This window comes from Oncorhynchus mykiss, chromosome 15 (assembly GCF_057628025.1).
Source record: "Oncorhynchus mykiss isolate SJ-2025 chromosome 15, ASM5762802v1, whole genome shotgun sequence".
In the NCBI taxonomy this organism is placed as follows: domain Eukaryota; kingdom Metazoa; phylum Chordata; class Actinopteri; order Salmoniformes; family Salmonidae; genus Oncorhynchus; species Oncorhynchus mykiss.
Window position 1 is genome coordinate 17,620,583 of NC_143036.1, and position 17,706 is coordinate 17,638,288.

General features: G+C 41.6%; 1 protein-coding gene across 2 annotated transcripts in view; it reads right to left on the reverse strand.

Moving 5' to 3' along the window:
• LOC110489714 (A-type potassium channel modulatory protein DPP6) overlaps positions 1–17,706 on the reverse strand; it is a 363,201-nt gene that overhangs the window by 309,196 nt on the left and 36,299 nt on the right. Inside the window, exon 1 of one of the 2 annotated variants that reach the window (XM_021562499.3) lies at positions 3,786–4,235. The exons of the other annotated variant lie outside the window; for it this stretch is intronic. Within the exon in view, the coding sequence (XP_021418174.1) occupies positions 3,786–3,836 (51 nt within the window). The 5' untranslated portion in view covers positions 3,837–4,235. Of the gene's footprint in view, positions 1–3,785; positions 4,236–17,706 lie in introns of those variants that run through there. 2 annotated transcript variants of the gene reach the window in all.

Consider the following 17,706-nt stretch of genomic DNA (forward strand, 5'->3'; position numbering starts at 1 on the left):
ACAGAAGGGGCAACCGTTCCAATGCCTTTTATTGCAAGCTGGTGCCTAGCCACTGTGGTCCTAAGTGTTTTCCCTCTGCCCTCTTTCCTCATGTCCTTTCCTTCATCCACACTGAAGGAAGGGTTCATCAAGTCAGCTAGGCTACTTGTGTGTTGCTTTCACCGATCCTGTGTTTTCAGATCATCTGCAGATGAAGGAAAGGAGGCAATGGTAGGAAGGAAGCCATTTCAGACTGTTGGGACACACCCATAAGTCCTGATGTGTTTTAGATCCTCTGCAGATGAAGGAAAGTAGATAAGGAAAGCCACTTCAGACTGTTGGGACACGCCCATAGCTCACCAGAACTGGCATGAGATCTGTGATGAATGCATTAAGTGTGTAGTCGAGCACCTAATCATGCCGAGTGGTCCTCCGTCAGAACTCTCCTCATCAGCCCCAAGGGGATACAAGGAGCATCATAAACCAAACAGCTGTCTGTGGAGACAAAATTAGGCCTTCTTCATGATTCAAATACATCTGCATTTAGTATAAGGAAGATTTCTAGAAAACAATTGAGTTTAAATTGAACATTGTATTCTTTAGAAGACACTACAACAACATGTATATCTAATGGGCTGAGAGAAGGAATCTGAACACCTGCATCAGAACACCAGTGCAAACATACTGTACATCAGGGATCATCAAAAAGATTCAGCCATGGGACAATTTTTTCTTGAGCGGATAGTCGGAACATAATTACAAATAATTTGTAGACTGCAAATTGACCGCAAGAAGCCCAAACTGATATGTTTGACTAAAACATAATAATTGCTTACATTTGTATATGATCAATGTCTTCATTATGTCTTCACTATTACTTGGGAACAGATTTATTGGATTAAAATCACTTGGAGATGATTTCCTTGTGGTTTAGTTTTTTTTTGCTCGGAAAGCTTGGGGGGGCCAAATAAAACCACCCGCGGGCCAAATTCGGCCTGCGGGCACCCAGTTGGGGAACCCTGCTGTACATACTGTTTAAAGTCACTAAAAGGAGACATGACAAACCCTCATCATGAGTGCTCTCTCAGTGGTTTGCTTCAATTGAGACTGAAATAATAACCGCAACAGACGGGCCAGGGAGGGATGGAGACACTCGTGTGGTTGGTGGTTGGTATTTCTCCACTTTAAAGAGAAAACACTGTGGATACAAATGCATTTAATTTCAGCCAACAGCAGAAAATCATTAGTGGTTCGACAACACTGCCCACTGTGCCCTTGAAGGCCTGTTTTTGGTGGCAGAGAGCAACCAGCAGTAAACAGAGGAAAGTGCTGGAGGACAACCAACTTAGCTGGTTGAAAATGGATGGTCTGCCATCGACTTCCACTCGGAGCAACCTGCCAAGGAGACACACAGAGAGGGTTAGGGCCATATAAGGGGATGGTTAATGGGCTACCAGAATGGCATGGTAGGGACAGTATTATTGTTATTGTAGACATCAGGGCAACACTTTAGAGTGCTAGGTATGATGAAAGAGCTAGCTATTGGTCTTCTGGTCATTGTAGACCAGATTCATACACAATACACATTTTATAGAAGCTCAGTGTCCATTGTGTAGTAATACTTTTTTAGTACTTTTATAACTAGTGTTTTTAACCCCTATTTAGAAGTGTTCAGACAGTACAGCTATTTACTTCACTACAGAATATACAGTTGAAGGTGTTTGGAAATTGCTCCCAAGGATGAACAAGACTTGCAGAGGTCTTCAATGTTTTTCTGAGGTCTTGGCTCATTTATTTTTGATATTCCCATGATGTCAAGCAAAGAGGCACGGAGTTTGAAGGTAGGCTTTGAAATACATCCACAGGTACACCTCCAAATGACTAAAATGATGTCAATTAGCCTATCAGAAGCTTCTAAAGCCATGACATCATTTTCTGGAATTTTCCAAGCTGTTTAAAGTCTCATGCACAAAGTAGATGTCCTAACTAACTTGCCAAAACTATAGTTTGTTAAAAAGAAATTTGTGGAGTGGTTGAAAAACAAGTTTTAATGACTCCAACCTAAGTGTATGTAAACTTCCGACTTCCAACTGTAGATCCCCTGGCGTGCTTCATGGTAGTCCAACGTGCATTTGAGATAGTTAGCCAGGGTTTCGCTGTCATGACAGACGTGAACGCAGCATGATTCCCTATTTACCATTATTTGTCCTTCTGCCTTGAGTCAAGGCTTATTTTCCAGGAATAACAGATTTATGTGTCAGTGCAAAGCAGTCAAACTGTCAATTGTAATTTACGAGGCTTGATGGCATTTCTGATGTTACTATGGAGTGCACATTTTCTATCTGGCCAAGAGCTACTACCAGGGACCTTCAAGGTCAAACAATTTTACAGGTAAATCAATCAATCATGCGAATCAATAAATCAAAATAATCAATTGATATTTCAATCCATTGGTCCAATATTGGAAAGGCGAGAGGCTATCAAGTGGCACAACTAAATTCTGTTCATAATTCTGTCAAGTGAAGAATTGTAAGGACAGCCAGGTTTATTTTTTTATTTTACCTTTTATTTAACTAGGCAAGTCAGTTAAGAACAAATTCTTATTTTCAATGACGGCCTAGGAATAGTGGGTTAACTGCCTGTTCAGGGGCAAAACGACAGATTTGTACCTTGTCAGCTTCCGGTTACTAGTCCAACACTCTAACCACTAGGCTACCCTGCCGCCCCATGTAGGCTGTTGGGTTTAACAGAATGCAGGGGTTCTGGGGTTAAGTGAAAAGGTCAAGCTGACAAGGGAAAAGGACTGTCGGTAGACCTGGAATTACAGCTCAATCTTCCCGCCGTCACACTATTTCTAGGAAACAGATCCAAGAATGAAATAATGCATGCTGACTAGTGATGTTGCTGTGGTGTACACTTTCCTCTGCTCTTTTCAATGTTCCATTTAAATAGAAATTTAATCTTGTCATCTTTTCATAATATACAAAATATTATGTAAATATTACTAGGCAATAGTGAAGATATTCACATAAACACAGGAGCCATCTGTTAAATCCCAATTTGCTTACTTAAAAATAAAGACTGCAGGTAAGGCTTTCACACAGGGGTCCCAGGTTGTTACCTGAATGTGTATTCAGTAAAAGGAGCCAGTGACTCCTGACACCTGGAGATTGGAAATCCCAAACACATGCATAACAGAGGTACACAGCAGTTCCCTTCGGACAGACAGCAATATCCCGAGATTCACAACTTTAGGTGTGGTTTAAACTAAATGAGCCCTTCCAATAGCTAACCTAGATAGAGCAAATGGTTAGTTCTGCCCTCAAATCTTCATAAGGATAACATAGAAAGAAAATAGGGTTTATTATTGAACCCAGCATTAATATCAATCAATGCCCTATGGAAAAAGAGAACTAGAAAACTTTAATGATGTAATGTTTTCGTCATTACACTAGGCGCCATTCTCATACTCAGTGCTGTAGACTATACAACCGCAAAGCACATGGGAGAGGAGGTATAATGTTAAATCATATCCCCTTGCATGGGTGTGAGCTGTCTCTAAAATAATGTCATCTCAGGCAACAACAAGGCTACGACAAATGGGCAGACTGGCTACAGCAGAGGGGTATAATCCCATTTTAGTACAAAGAGAGTCTTAGATCACGTTTCCAATGCATTTACTATTCAGCAGTTATTCAAACGCTCCAAACGCACGCTGAAACCAATACTTTGCAAAGACGGTTCCGCTTATAAGCGAACACATCGTTTCAAGCTGACATTTCAAATCAGCAAAACACATCTCTTACCATTACGTTCCCCTGCATTTTCGCAGTCTCAATCAGATTCTTTTCCTTCATTTCTCCGTAGAAAGGATCCTATTATTTCAGTATTTTCTCTTCGTTTGACTTTTGGATCGCTTCTGCAACTGTCTCCGTCAGTTATGCGAGACCCTGGGTTTGGCAAGTAGTTCACGAGCGGGTGGGCTTACTACGCATTGATCAGACACATGCGTTGCCTTTTTATTCAATATCCTGTTGATTAATGGCTGAGTGCAAGTCTTTTCAGTAGCTGTAAAAGATGTAGCCATAAAAAATGGAGGTAACTAGAGTTGTTCAAAAAGTCTATCATGTATAATTTCCTCCTCGAGAGGCTGGTCCAGTCCTATTTTGTTTGAATGGAACAGAAGTCCGCTCCCGGTCTCGCGCCGCTACCGAGAATTGATCGTCGGCGCGTGTTGTGCTTGCTGCCACAGGAATAACGATTCATATTACATTTCCCATGGACTGGCTGGCTGAAGCTTTGACTCATCTTATTTTTCATTTCAATACATTTCCTCAGCTTCATTTATAGGCTACAATTTGTGTCTGTAAACACAATGAGTACCAAAACAATAAGTTAACATGAATCACAAACGCATTTCAACAGTGAGGTGGATGTAAACATGATGAATATACCATTGGTCGGTCCCCTGTCACAATAAATGAGTTTATGATATATTTGTTTATACCAAACGTTTCCTGGGCCACTGGAGAAATCGTAACAAACATAATTGAGGCAGCTACAAAATGCATTTACAGGGATGGGCACATTTACAGGGATGGGCAAAAAAAAACTGCTGGGCCTCAGTTGCTCGAGGGTATGCTACCCACATCATAACATGTTTTTGCTGACATGGGCTAATTGACTGACTATCAGTGACTGACATAACAAAAGAAAAACTGCTGATGCACAACGAAATTTCGAAATTGCACCTTATGTATTCTACTAACTCTCAACATTAGGTTGAGACCTTGACTAAGTTTTATTTTGGGGGGAGGGGAATTGATCAGATAGCCTTCAGCCACGTGCTGCCAATTTCCCATCCCTGATCTACAACATAGCAAGGGGCCATGATCAACACATCTAGTGTCTATTCATGTTGGTGCAATAATAGCAATAGTCCTATCTATCCTACATTCCAAACCTACAACAGGATGATTTGGAGTGATATCTCTGAAATGTGTAGACCCATTGCATCATAGTTTAACCGTGTTAAAAGCTTTAGCAGGCTTAACATCTGTGGCCAAATGTTTGATAACTGTCAGAAGGTGAGTGTAGCTGGTGCATGAAGTCAGGCGCAGGAGAGCAAAATGAGTGAGAGACGTACTTTACTCAAAAAATAAAGGCACAAGGTTAACAAATACACTTGACCAATAACCAACGGTAAATATTAAAGATGGGTCAGCGATGGCTAGAAGACCGGTGACGTCGACCGCCAAACGCCGCCCGAACAAGGAGAGGGACCGACGTCGGTGGAAGTCGTGACAGATAACGTTCTGAGTATAAGAAATACATACAATGCAAGCACTACAACTACTGAAAAAAAACTTTCCTTTCTATGTTCAATGCCCACTGGTCACACAGTAGGTGTTGACTGGGATCTCTATGCGCTAATAGAGAGGGGCTTGGGTAGCATATAGGACTGAAGTTCACAGACCACATCAGTCGGGAACCAACAGGACGCTTAACAGGTTCTATACTCTTAGAAAAAAGGGTTCCAAAAGGGGTCTTCGGCTCTCCCTATAGGATAACCCTTTTTAGTCCCATGGTAGAACTCTTTTGGGTTCCATGTAAAATCCTCTGGGGAAAAGGTTCTACATGGAACCCAACAGGGTTCTTCAAAGGGTTCTCTTTGGGGACCGCCAAATAAACCTTCTAGGTTCTAGATAGCACCTTTTTTTCTAAGAGTCTATACCCAAGCCATAAGACTGCTAAATTGTTGGTTAAATAGTTAACCAATACCTATCCGGACAATCTGCATTGAACCTTTTTGCACTAACTAATTTGAGTCAGTGCATATGCTGCTGTTACTGTTTATTATCTATCCTGTTGCTTAGTCACTTTATCCCTAAGTAGAGTTGTAGTCGGAAGTTTACATACACTTATGTTGGTGTCATTAAAACCAGTTTTTAAACCACTCCACAAATGTCTTGTTAACAAACTATAGTTTTGGCAAGTCGGTTAGGACATTTACTTTGTGCATGACACAAGTCATTTTTCCAACAATTGTTTACAGACAGATTATTTCACTTAGCATTCACTGTATCACAATTCCAGTGGGACAGAAGTTTACATACAGTAAATTGACTGTGCCTTTAAATAGCTTAGAAAAATCCAGAAAATGATGTCATGGCTTCTGATTGGCTTATTGACATCATTTAAGTCAATTGGAGGTGTACCTGTGGATGTATTTCAAAGCCTACCTTCAAACTCAGTGCCTCTTTGCTTGACATCATGGGAATATCAAAAGAAATCAGCCAAGACCTCAGAAAGATAATTGTAGACCACAAGTCTGGTTCATCCTTGGGAGCAATTTCCAAACACCTGAAGGTACCACGTTCATCTGTACAAACAATAGTATGCAAGTACAAACACCATGGTACCACGCAGCCATCATACTGCTCAGGAAGGAGACGTGTTCTGTCTCCTAGAGATGAACGTACTTCGGTGCAAAAAGTGCAAATCAATCCCAGAACAACAGCAAAGGACCTTGTGAAGATGCTGGAGGAAACAGGTACAAAATTATCTATAGCCACAGTAAAACAAGTCCTATATCGACATAACCTAAAAGGCCGCTCAGCAAGGAAGATACCACTGCTCCAAAACCGCTATAAAAAAGCTAGGCTACGGTTTGCAACTGCACATGGGTGCTTTGCTGCAGGAAGGACTGGTGCACTTCACAAAATAGAGGTAGGTCATCATGAGGTATGAAAATTATGTGAATATTTTTAGCAACAGCTCAAGACATCAATCAGGAAGTTAAAGCTTGGTCGCAAATGGGTCTTCCAAATGGACAATGACCCCAAGCATACTTCCAAAGTTGTGGCAAAATGGCTTAAGGACAACACAGTCCAGGTACTGGAGTGGCCATCACAAAGCCCTGACCTCAATCTTATAGAAGATTTTTGGGCAGAACTTAAAAAGCGTGTGTGAGCAAGGAGGCCTACAAACCTGACTCAGTTATACCAGCTGTCAGGAGGAATGGGCCAAAATTCACCCAACTTATTGTGGGAAGCTTGTGGAAGGCTACCCAAAATGTTTGACCCAAGCTAAACAATTTAAAGGCAATGCTACCAAATACTAATTGAGTGTATGTAAACTTCTGACCCACTGGGAATGTGATGAAAAAAATAAAAGCTGAACTAAATCATTCTCTCTACTATTATTCTGACATTTCACATTCTTAAAATAAAGTGGTGATCCTAACTGACCTAAGACAGGACATTTTTACGAGGACTAAATGTCAGGAATTGTGAACCACTGAGTATAAATGTATTTGGCTAAGGTGTATGTACACTTCCGACTTCAACTGTATATACAGGTATGTGTACATATCTATCTTAATTACCTCATACCCCTGCACATTGACACGGTGTAGGGCCCTTAAGTAAGTATTTCACTCTTTGGGGCTACACATGTTGTTTATGAAGCATGTAACAAATACATTTGATTAGAGTCAGAGGGACTCCCTTGGGCTACCACAAGCTTCCACCACATTAGATATGACTATGTAGCAATTACACCATCCAATACTGACTGCAGCATCACAAAAATATTGTGAATCTAGAATGACTTTAAAAATAACTAAACTTGACTTATGTTGAGGGCTAGCTTACAAGGGAAATGCACTTTACCCAACTCTCCCAAACCTACCATTGAAAATTATAGTACTTTGCTATGGCACCTGTCAATTCATATCATTTCATTCTCATGATGGATTCCAGCTAATTTATGAACCTTCAAGTGAACATCCAACCAAAGGTTTAAGATCTGCCACATGGCCAATGGCTGTCAGCTTGCCAATTTGACTGAGTCTTCCTCTGCCATGAGACGTTAGACAGTCCCCTCTATCTGGGGCCAGCATTCACAAACTAATTTTGGTGCCCGCTGTTGCTTTTTCAGTGGGAAAAACCATGTTCCGATAAAATGGCTTGTCCTGCACTTTGTTACACTCAGTGCAGGACAAGCCATTTCATCAGAATATGTTATCGGACATCTAGAAATAAATACTTACATTTCAGAAGCCAATAGATTGCATTTAGATAAAATATGATACATAATAATTGTAATCAGAAAATACTATTAACATGAAAATATTACTGGTAACATAATAAATAACAGAAGAATAACTGCAGATTAAATAATGCTGTCATTAAAAATTGTACATTCAATGTAGTCTACTGCCCCTTTAAGAGCTAGAATTGAATTTACATCATGTTGTGATTCTCACCAAATGTGTTGTTGTCTTCTCACACTATTAAAACCCCACAATCGAAATAAACAGTTTATGAAGCTCTCTTAAACAGTTTATGAAGCACATAATCTTCTCTCTTTTGTGGCACCAATGTGAGAGTTTATGGCAGGGGAAACAGTGTTGCAGTGGTCTAGTGTGAGAGTTTATGGCGGGGGAAACAGTGTTGCAGTGGTCTAGAGTGAGGGTTTATGGCGGGGGAAACAGTGTTGCAGTGGTCTAGTGTGAGGGTTTATGGCAGGGAGAACGGTGTTTCAGTAGTCTAGTGTGTAGTCTAGTGTGTAGTGCGGGAATAATGAAAAGTGAACCTGGGGAGCTTTGTGTTCAAAAGGGGACTGACTATACCTCGGAATTCAAGTAAACCGAACTCGGATCACCTCTCGAGATGGTTCACTTCGGGGGCTCTTTTGAGGGGTCTGAGTTCCTTTGGAGTGTTCACACTGCACACAAAAAATAAGCTAACTGCACTGAGTTCACAAAAATTGACTAAAAAGGACCAAGTGTGAAAACACCCTTCCTTAGGTTCAGCCATCCCCACTGGGAGATAAAAAATCCAGGGACAATCTCAATTGCATTTCCTTGATTCCTCACTTCCATCGAGACCTTCTCAAAAGCCATTGGATAAGAAGGGCAGAGGGCAGGGATGGCTTTTGAGAAGGAGGCAAGAAGAGAGGACATGAGGAATCAAGGATATGCAAATGAGATTCTTCTCTCCGCAGGAAGGCCTAAGCAGGAAGTAAGAAGCATAGAAGACAGGGAGAATAACAAAATGAACTGTTTGCTAGCCTGTTTTTTTTAGCCAAATGTACTTTACCAAACAAACATTTAGAATTCTAAATGATAGGGAATAAATAGCACTTAAACAAAAAATAGACCTCTACATGGTTTCTAAGAAAGTAAAGTGTAATGTGTGACCACCCCCCAGTGCTGACCATATTCATTTCCACAAAGTGTGAGATGAGAGGTGATGGATTCACCTTCTGAAGCTCACAGCAGTATCCTGACAGAACAGGCTGGTCTCATAGACTAGATGTAACATAGTAAATGAAAATCCAGGACACTCAAACTAGTATGATATGTTACGCTTAGTATGGTTACATAAGACAGAAGGCAAAAAAGAAAAGAGCATGGTTGGTTGGGGTGAATAGGTTGGCGTATAACACTAACGTCTAGCCACCCAAAGGTTGCATGTTCAAATCTCATCATTATGGACAACTTTAGAATTTTGAAACAACTTACTTTGCAACTACTTACTACTTTTAGCTACTTTGCAACTACTTAGCATGCCATCTAGCTAACGTTAACCACCTATCTAACATTAGCCACCTATCTAACGTTATCCACAACTAATTGGAATTCGTAACATATTACACATATTTAAAATTCAGAACATATTGTACAAATTGCAATTCATAACATATCATACAAATTGTAATTTGTAACATACACTATATATATACAATTTTTTTAAGACACTCCTTCAAATAAGTTGATTTGGTTATTTCAGCCACACCCGTTGCTGACAAGTGTATAAAATCGAGCACACAGCCATGCAATCTCCATAGACAAACATTGACAGTAGAATGGCCTTTCTGAAGAGCTCAGTGATTTTCAACATGGCACCATCATAGGATGCCACCTTTCCAACAAGTCTGTTTGTCAAATTTCTTCCCTGCTAGATCTGCCCTTGTTAACTGTAAGTTTTTGCCCTGCTAAAGCTGCCCTGGTTAACTGTAGATGCTGTTATTGTGAAGTGGAAATGTCTAAGAGCAACAACACCTCTGCCGCGATGTGGTATGCCACACAAGCTCACAGTGCATAAAAATCGTCTGTCCTCGGTTGCAACACCTACTACCGAGTACCAAAGTGCCTCTGGAAGCAGCGCTAGCACAATAACTGTTGGTTGGGAGCTTCATGAAATGGGTTTCTATGGCTGAGCAGCCGCACACAAGCCTAAGATCACCATGAGCAATGCCAAGCGTAGGCTGGAGCACTGTAAAGACATTGGACTCTGGAGCAGTGGTAACGCGTTTTCTGGAGTGATGAATCACGCTTCACCATCTGGGTTTGGCGGATGCCAGGAGAACGCTACCTACCCAAATGCATAGTGCCAACTGGAAAGTTTGGTGGAGGAGGAATCCTGGTCTGGGGCTGTTTTTCATGGTTCAGGCTAGGTCCATTAGTTACAGTGAAGGGAAATATTAACGCGACAGCATACAATGACATTCTAGACGATTATGTGCTTGCAACTTTGAAACCAGGAATAGATATAGCCCTTGGTTCACTCCAGACCTGTCTGCCCTTGACACACACAAAAACATCCTGTGGCGTTCTGCATTAGCATCGAATAGCCCCCGTGATATGCAACTTTTCAGGGAAGTTAGGAACCAATATACACAGGCAGTTAGGAAAGCTAAGGCTAGCTTTTTTAAACAGAAATATGCATCCATTCTGGGACACTGTAAAGTCCATGGAGAATAAGAGCACCTCATCCCAGCTACCCACTGCTCTGAGGCTAGGAAACACTGTTACAACTGACAAATCCACTATAATTGAGAATTTCAATAAGCATTTCTCTACGGCTGGCCATGCTTTCCACCTGGCTACCCCTACCCCTCTCTTTCTTAAATTATCTGCCGAAATTGTTGCAACCCCTATTACTAGCCTGTTCAACCTCTCTTTTGTATCGTCTGAGATTCCCAAAGATTGGAAAGCTGCCGCGGTCATCCCCCTCTTCAAAGGGGGAGACACTCTAGACCCAAACTGCTACAGACCTATATCTATCCTACCCTGCATCTCTAAGGTCTTCGAAAGCCAAGTTAACAAACAGATTACTGACCATTTTGAATCACATCGTACCTTCTCCGCTATGCAATCTGGTTTCCGAGCTGGTCATGGGTGCACCTCAGCCACGCTCAAGGTCCTTAACGATATCATCATTACTGTGCAGCTGTATTCATCGACCTGGCCAAGGCTTTCGACTCTGTCAATCACCACATTCTTATTGGCAGACTCAACAGCATTGGTTTCTCAAATGATTGCCTCGCCTGGTTCACCAACTACTTCTCTGATAGAGCTCAGTGTGTCAAATCACAGGGCCTGTTGTCCGGACCTCTGGCAGTCTCTATGGGGGTGCCACAGGGTTCAATTCTCGGGCCGAATCTCTTCTCTGTATACATCAAGGATGTCGCTCTTGCTGCTGGTGATTCTTTAATCCACCTCTACGCAGACGACACCATTCTGTATACTACTGGCCCTTCTTTGGACACTGTGTTAACTACCTCCAGACGAGCTTCAATGCCATACAACTCTCCTTCCGTGGCCTCCAACTGCTCTTAAACGCAATTTAAACTAAATGCATGCTATTCAACCGATCATTGCCCGCACCTGCCTGCCCATCCAGCCTCACTACTCTGAACGGCTCTGACTTAGAATACGTGGATAACTACAAATACCTAGGTGTCTGGCTAGACTGTAAACTCTCCTTCCAGACTCACATTAAGCATCTCCAATCAAAAATTAAATCTAAAATCAGCCTATTTCACAACAAAGCTTCCTTCACTCATGCTGCCAAACATACCCTCGTAAAACTGACCATCCTACCAATCCTTGACATCCACTTCGGTGATGTCGTCTAGAAAATAGCATCCAACACTCTACTCAGCAAACTGGATGTAGTCTGTCACAGTGCCATCCGTTTTGTCACCCAAGCCCCATATACTACCCACCACTGCGACCTGTACACTCTCGTTGGCTGGCCCTCGCTTCATACTCGTCGCCAAACCCACTGGCTACAGGTTATCTACAAGTCTCTGCTAGGTAAAGCCCCACCCTATCTCAGCTCGCTGGTCACCATAGCAACACCCACTCGTAGCACACGCTCCAGCAGGTATATCTCACTGGTCACCCACAAAGCCAATTCCTCCTTTGGTCGCCTCTCCTTCCAGTTCTTTGCTGCCACTGACTGGATCAAACTGCAAAAATCACTGAAGCTGGAGATTCCCATCTCCCTCACTAGCTTTAAGAACCATCTGTCAGAGCAGCTCACAGATCACTGCACCTGTTCATAGCCCATCTGTATACAGCCCATCTATCTACCTCATTCCCATACTGTATTTATTTATTTTGCTCCTTTTGCACCACAGTATCTCTACTTGCACATTCATCTTTTGCACATCTACCATTCTGGTGTTTAATTGCCATATTGTAATTACTTTGCCACCATGGCCTATTTATTGCCTTAACTCCCTTATTTGACCTTATTTGCACTCACTGTATATAGACTTTTTTTTCTTTTTCTGTCCCCTGCATCAATGTTCCAACATCTAGTGGAAAGCCTTCCCAGAAGATTGGAGGTGAGATGTTCGACGAGCAGGTGTCCACGTACTTTTGGTCATGTAGTGTATCATTCTAAATGGATGATGGACATCCACAAATTAATACCAACCATACAAGGCATAACACTGTACTCATTTTAGTGTCCCGTATTTTCGTTTACTATGTCATGTCTACCCCTGAATCCAGGTTGGACAGAACATTCTACCTGCTGGGTAGAGAAAACTGCATGTCTCACACAAATCAGACTTCAAATTCTATTACACCAGAGGGGTGCTGCCACAGAAACCTAATAAGAAGTCTCTCCAGGCCAGCCAAGCCATTAGTGCAGAGGGAACTGAGGGCCCCATGTGGCTCAATTGGTAAAGCATGGAGCTTGCAAAGCATTGGTTTAATTCTCAAAAGGGGGACCAGTATGAAAAAGTACAAACATGTATACACTCACTACTGTAAGTAGTTAAGGGTAAGAGCATCTGATAAAGGACTAAATAAGTAAATGTAATGTAAATGGAACTCTTTGAGGATAGACAGTATAAACATATATGTGATGGCACTGCTACCTTGCTATACGCAAACCTTAATGAACTTTCATTAAGGATCTAAGATGCTCATGTTGTTTTGTCAATACCACATTGAAATGTAACCTTTATTTACACTGGGTGATTTCCAATGAGATAAAAAATCTATTTTGCATGAGAGAACCATTCAAGATGGCAGCAGTCAGCAACATAAAGGCTAATGAACTAAGCAGAAACGTCCAGTGGGCTAATAGCATCTCTATTACATTCCTATGTTTTTCTTAATGCCAAGTAGTGCAGCGGAGCAGCGGTCTAAGGCACTGCATCTCAGTGCTAGAGGCGTCAATACAGACCCTGGTTCGATACCGGGCTGTATCACAACCAGCCGTGATCGGTAGTCCCATAGGGCGGAGCACAATTGGCCCAGTGTTGTCTGGGTTAGGGGAGGGTTTGGCTCGGGGTAGGCCGTAATTGTAAAATAAGAATGTGTTCTTAACTGACTTGCCTGATTAAATCAAGGTTAAATAAAATATAAATCAATGGAAATTCCTCCATTCTTTAGGCAACCTACGTTCATGTGGGATGCATGCTTTATGCATTACATTCATTTTGGGACACATTATGAACTGGTCTTGACCCCAAAACCTGTAACACTATATGCATCAGTTATGCAATAATCGGCTCATATCATCCCTAAAGTTTTGCTTATTTCCACATTAGGCACAGTTCTATCCTCATGGCACTGAGGTTTGGGGCTGCAGAAGAAATCTGTCGCAACCATGTTGGGCACAGAGGCCCAGCCAACAGCTGCCTGAGAGAGAAAATGGCTGGCCAGGGATGGATACCCACCAGAGAAAGCAGTTGACCGGCACAAAAAAGGCAGCAGCAGCTAACTGAGGTCCATGGGGGCTGGTCGACTAGACGGGGAGTTCTGCACAGTGACGGGAGAAGCTGTAGTGTTGACATTGTTGATGTGTGCAAATTTAAGAACCCAAAAGCTGTGTGTGCGTGGCAATGCATGTACTTGTGTGTGTGTTAATGTGTGTGTGTGTGTGTGTGTTAATGTGTGTGTGTGTGTGTGTGTGTGTGTGTGTTAATGTGTGTGTGTGTGTGTGTGTGTGTGTGTTCCAGTGACGCAAGAGGGTGTTGTTGACATAGATACTGAATACAAATCCAAGACACCAACCAAGTCTTTCTGTGTGCAGTTGTGCAATTATGCAAGGAGATGGTGTGTTGACATGATAGGTCTGTACACATCCAAAATAGAACCAAATGGATAGCTGAACTGAGATATTTAATCTACACCTCCAAAGAGTGTGAACAAGTGTGTGTCCTCAGTCTTTAGGTGTCACTGTCCAAGCATGAGCACAGACATAAACAGTATGGCCATTTCAAGACAATATATGGAGGAAGACTCAGAAGAGGAGACGCCTTAGGGGCTAAAGTGATTAAAAGTCTACCAAAATCCTGAATTGATTGGCCTAGATTCCCGTGAGAATTACTCAAGTCAAGTTTCATTCTGGTGACAGCAATCATCCAGCACAATAAACTCAACTGGGACAGCCCAAGTGAAATCAATAGCTTCATTATTAATTGCATTACTCAATCCAATAATATCACAGACTCCTCTCTGGTTTTTCTCATTCTCTCTGCCCGACACACCTTAAGATATATTTTACTTATTTCAAGATGGTGGAATTTAGAAGATGTGGATTATAATTCATGGAAAACATGTTGTAGGGTTTGATACATTTTTCGTTAGGGCAAATCAAGTCCGACATTTTGAAGTGGAAATTACAAAATGTAGAAGCCTTTTAAAACCTTGAATATACTACAAGTTTGCATTTCTTGACATGTAGGAACAAAAGAGTGATCAAATTAAGAGCCTACATCTGTACATCCAACTGGAGCCCCTGCTAACCCGAGTTTTCCCTCCTTGAGTAGCCCGGTGCCACACAGTTGAAGAGACAGGGAAAGTAATGTAAGAACGACAGTTTGTGTCATAATTCTGTTACCAAACTTTGGATCTGTACTGTTCTTCAAGTAAATATGAAATTATTAAATGTCATCCTTGTGCATTGTATGGTTTGTTAAATTTGCAATCGGTTTTTGTTTGACATACATTTTAAAGTGAAACATCTGAGTCTCAGCATCATTCTGTTACTGTGGAAATTGCTCAGTGGTATCATCTTGACAAGACACTACGTGACCTTCCTTGCCCTGCTCTGTCATGGCAAGAGATAATTATTATCCTAATGAATTCGGCAGCAGATGTCATTAATCTTACACTTGGACTCCAAACTGATGTTTAGAGGTCTATCAGCATAGCAGTAGGCAACTACAGTTGAAGTCGGAAGTTTACATACACCTTAGCCAAATACATTTAAACTCAGTTTTTCAAAATTCCTGATATTTAATCCTAGTACAAATTCCCTGTCTAAAATCAGTTAAGACCACAACTTTATTTTAAGAATGTAAAATGTCAGAATAATAGTAGAGCAAATGATTTAGTTCAGCTTTTATTTCTTTCATCACATTCCCAGTTGGTCAGAAGTTCACATACACTCAATGAGTATTTGGTAGCATTTCCTTTCAATTGGTGAACTTCGGTCAAACGTTTCGGGCAGCCTTCCACTAGCTTCAAACAATAAATTGGGTGAATTTTGGCCCATACCTCCTGACAGAGCTGGTGTAACTGAGTCCGGTTTGTAGGCCTCCTTGCTCGCACACGCGTTTCAGTTCTGCCCACACATTTTCTATGGGATTGAGGTCAGGGCTTTGTGATGGCCTCTCCAATACCTGGACTTTGTTGTCCTTAAGCCATTTTGCCACAACATTGGAAGTATGCTTGGGGTCATTGTCCATTTGGAAGACTCATTTGTGACCAAGCTTTAACTGATGTCTTGAGACGCCCCCACAACATGATGCTGCCACCGCTGTGCTTCACGGTTGGGATGGTGTTCTTCGGCTTGCAAGCCTCCCCCTTTTTCCTCCAAACATTACAATGGTCATTGTGGCCAAACAGTTTTATTTTTGTTTCAACAGACCAGAGGACATTTCTCAAAAAGGTACAATATTGCCCCCATGTGCAGTTGCAAACTGTAGTCTGGCTTTTTTATGGCGGTTTTGGAGCAGTGGTGTCTTCTAGGCTGAGCAGCCTAACAGGTTATGTCGATATAGGACTCGTTTAACTGTGGATATAGTACCTTTTGTACCTGTTTCCTCGAGCATCTTCACAAGGTCCTTTGCTTTTCTTCTGGGATTGATTTGCACTTTTCGCACCAAAGTACGTTCATCTCTAGGAGACAGAACGCATCTCCTTCCTGAGCGATATGACGGCTGCGTGGTCCCATGGTGTTTATACTTGCGTACTATTGTTTGTACAGATGAACGTAGTACCTTCAGTCGTTTGGAAATTGCTCCCAAGGATGAACCAGACCTGTGGAGGTCTTCAATTTTTTTCTGAGGTCTTGGATGGTTTCTTTTGATTTTCCCATGATGTCAAGCAAAGGGGCACTGAGTTTGAAGGTAGGACTTGAAATACATCCACAAGTACACCTCCAATTGACTCAAATGATGTCAATCAGCATATCAGAAGCTTCTAAAACCATTATCATTTTCTGGAATTTTCCAAGCTGTTTAAAGGCACAGTCAACTTAATGTATGTAAACTTCTGACACACTGGAATTGTGATACAGTGAATGACAAGTTAAATAATCTGTCTGTAAACAATTGTTGGAAAAATTACTTGTGTCATGCACACAGTAGATGTCCTAACCGACTTGCCAAAACTATAGTTTGTTAACAAGAAATTTGTGGAGTGGTTGAAAAACGAGTTTTAATGACTCCAATCTAAGTGTATGTAAAGTTCAACTGTACATAATAATGGTAAAGATCTAAGGATTGCATTTTTATGACTAAAAATATAAACATGAGCTGCCATTCCACAATGAGTTTGTAAAAACAAAACATAGCTTTAAATTAGACCAACTACTGAATGTTCCAAAGACAGGTCACATTTTGCATTTGGTTGACAACAACACAAACACAGGCTAAATTGTATTGTAAAGTGTCCTTACAGTACTACAAACATAACAGAAATTGCTGTGTGGTAGCAAAGTTATCGTAGTTGCTTTTCTCCTTAAGGACACTTTTTTTGTCTCCTGAAGTATCTGTTGAGCACACCTGAATATTAATGGAACAGTTGCTGTGAACAGCAGGCATCTGTCAGGAGCCTGGATCAGATTCATCACGTTAACCTGCTCAGGGAGAAGTGATGAGCTTCTGGAGCACAGCAGCTGCTTCGCTTTCCACATCTCACACTTCAAGAGTTGACGGAGACGTGTGTGTGTGTGTGTGTGTGTGTGTGTGTGTGTGTGTGTGTGTGTGTGTGTGTGCGTGTGTGTGTGTGCGCGTGTGTGTGTAAAAGTTATCGAATACATACAAACCCCTTCAAGGTCGGATTTACGACTGACATTCAGTATTATACGCATTTACCCTGATATAAGTGGCCATAGGGGTGGTTTGTACGGTACAGAATGTTGTACTTCAGTGGTTAAAAGATATATCGATTCTCTTGAGTGG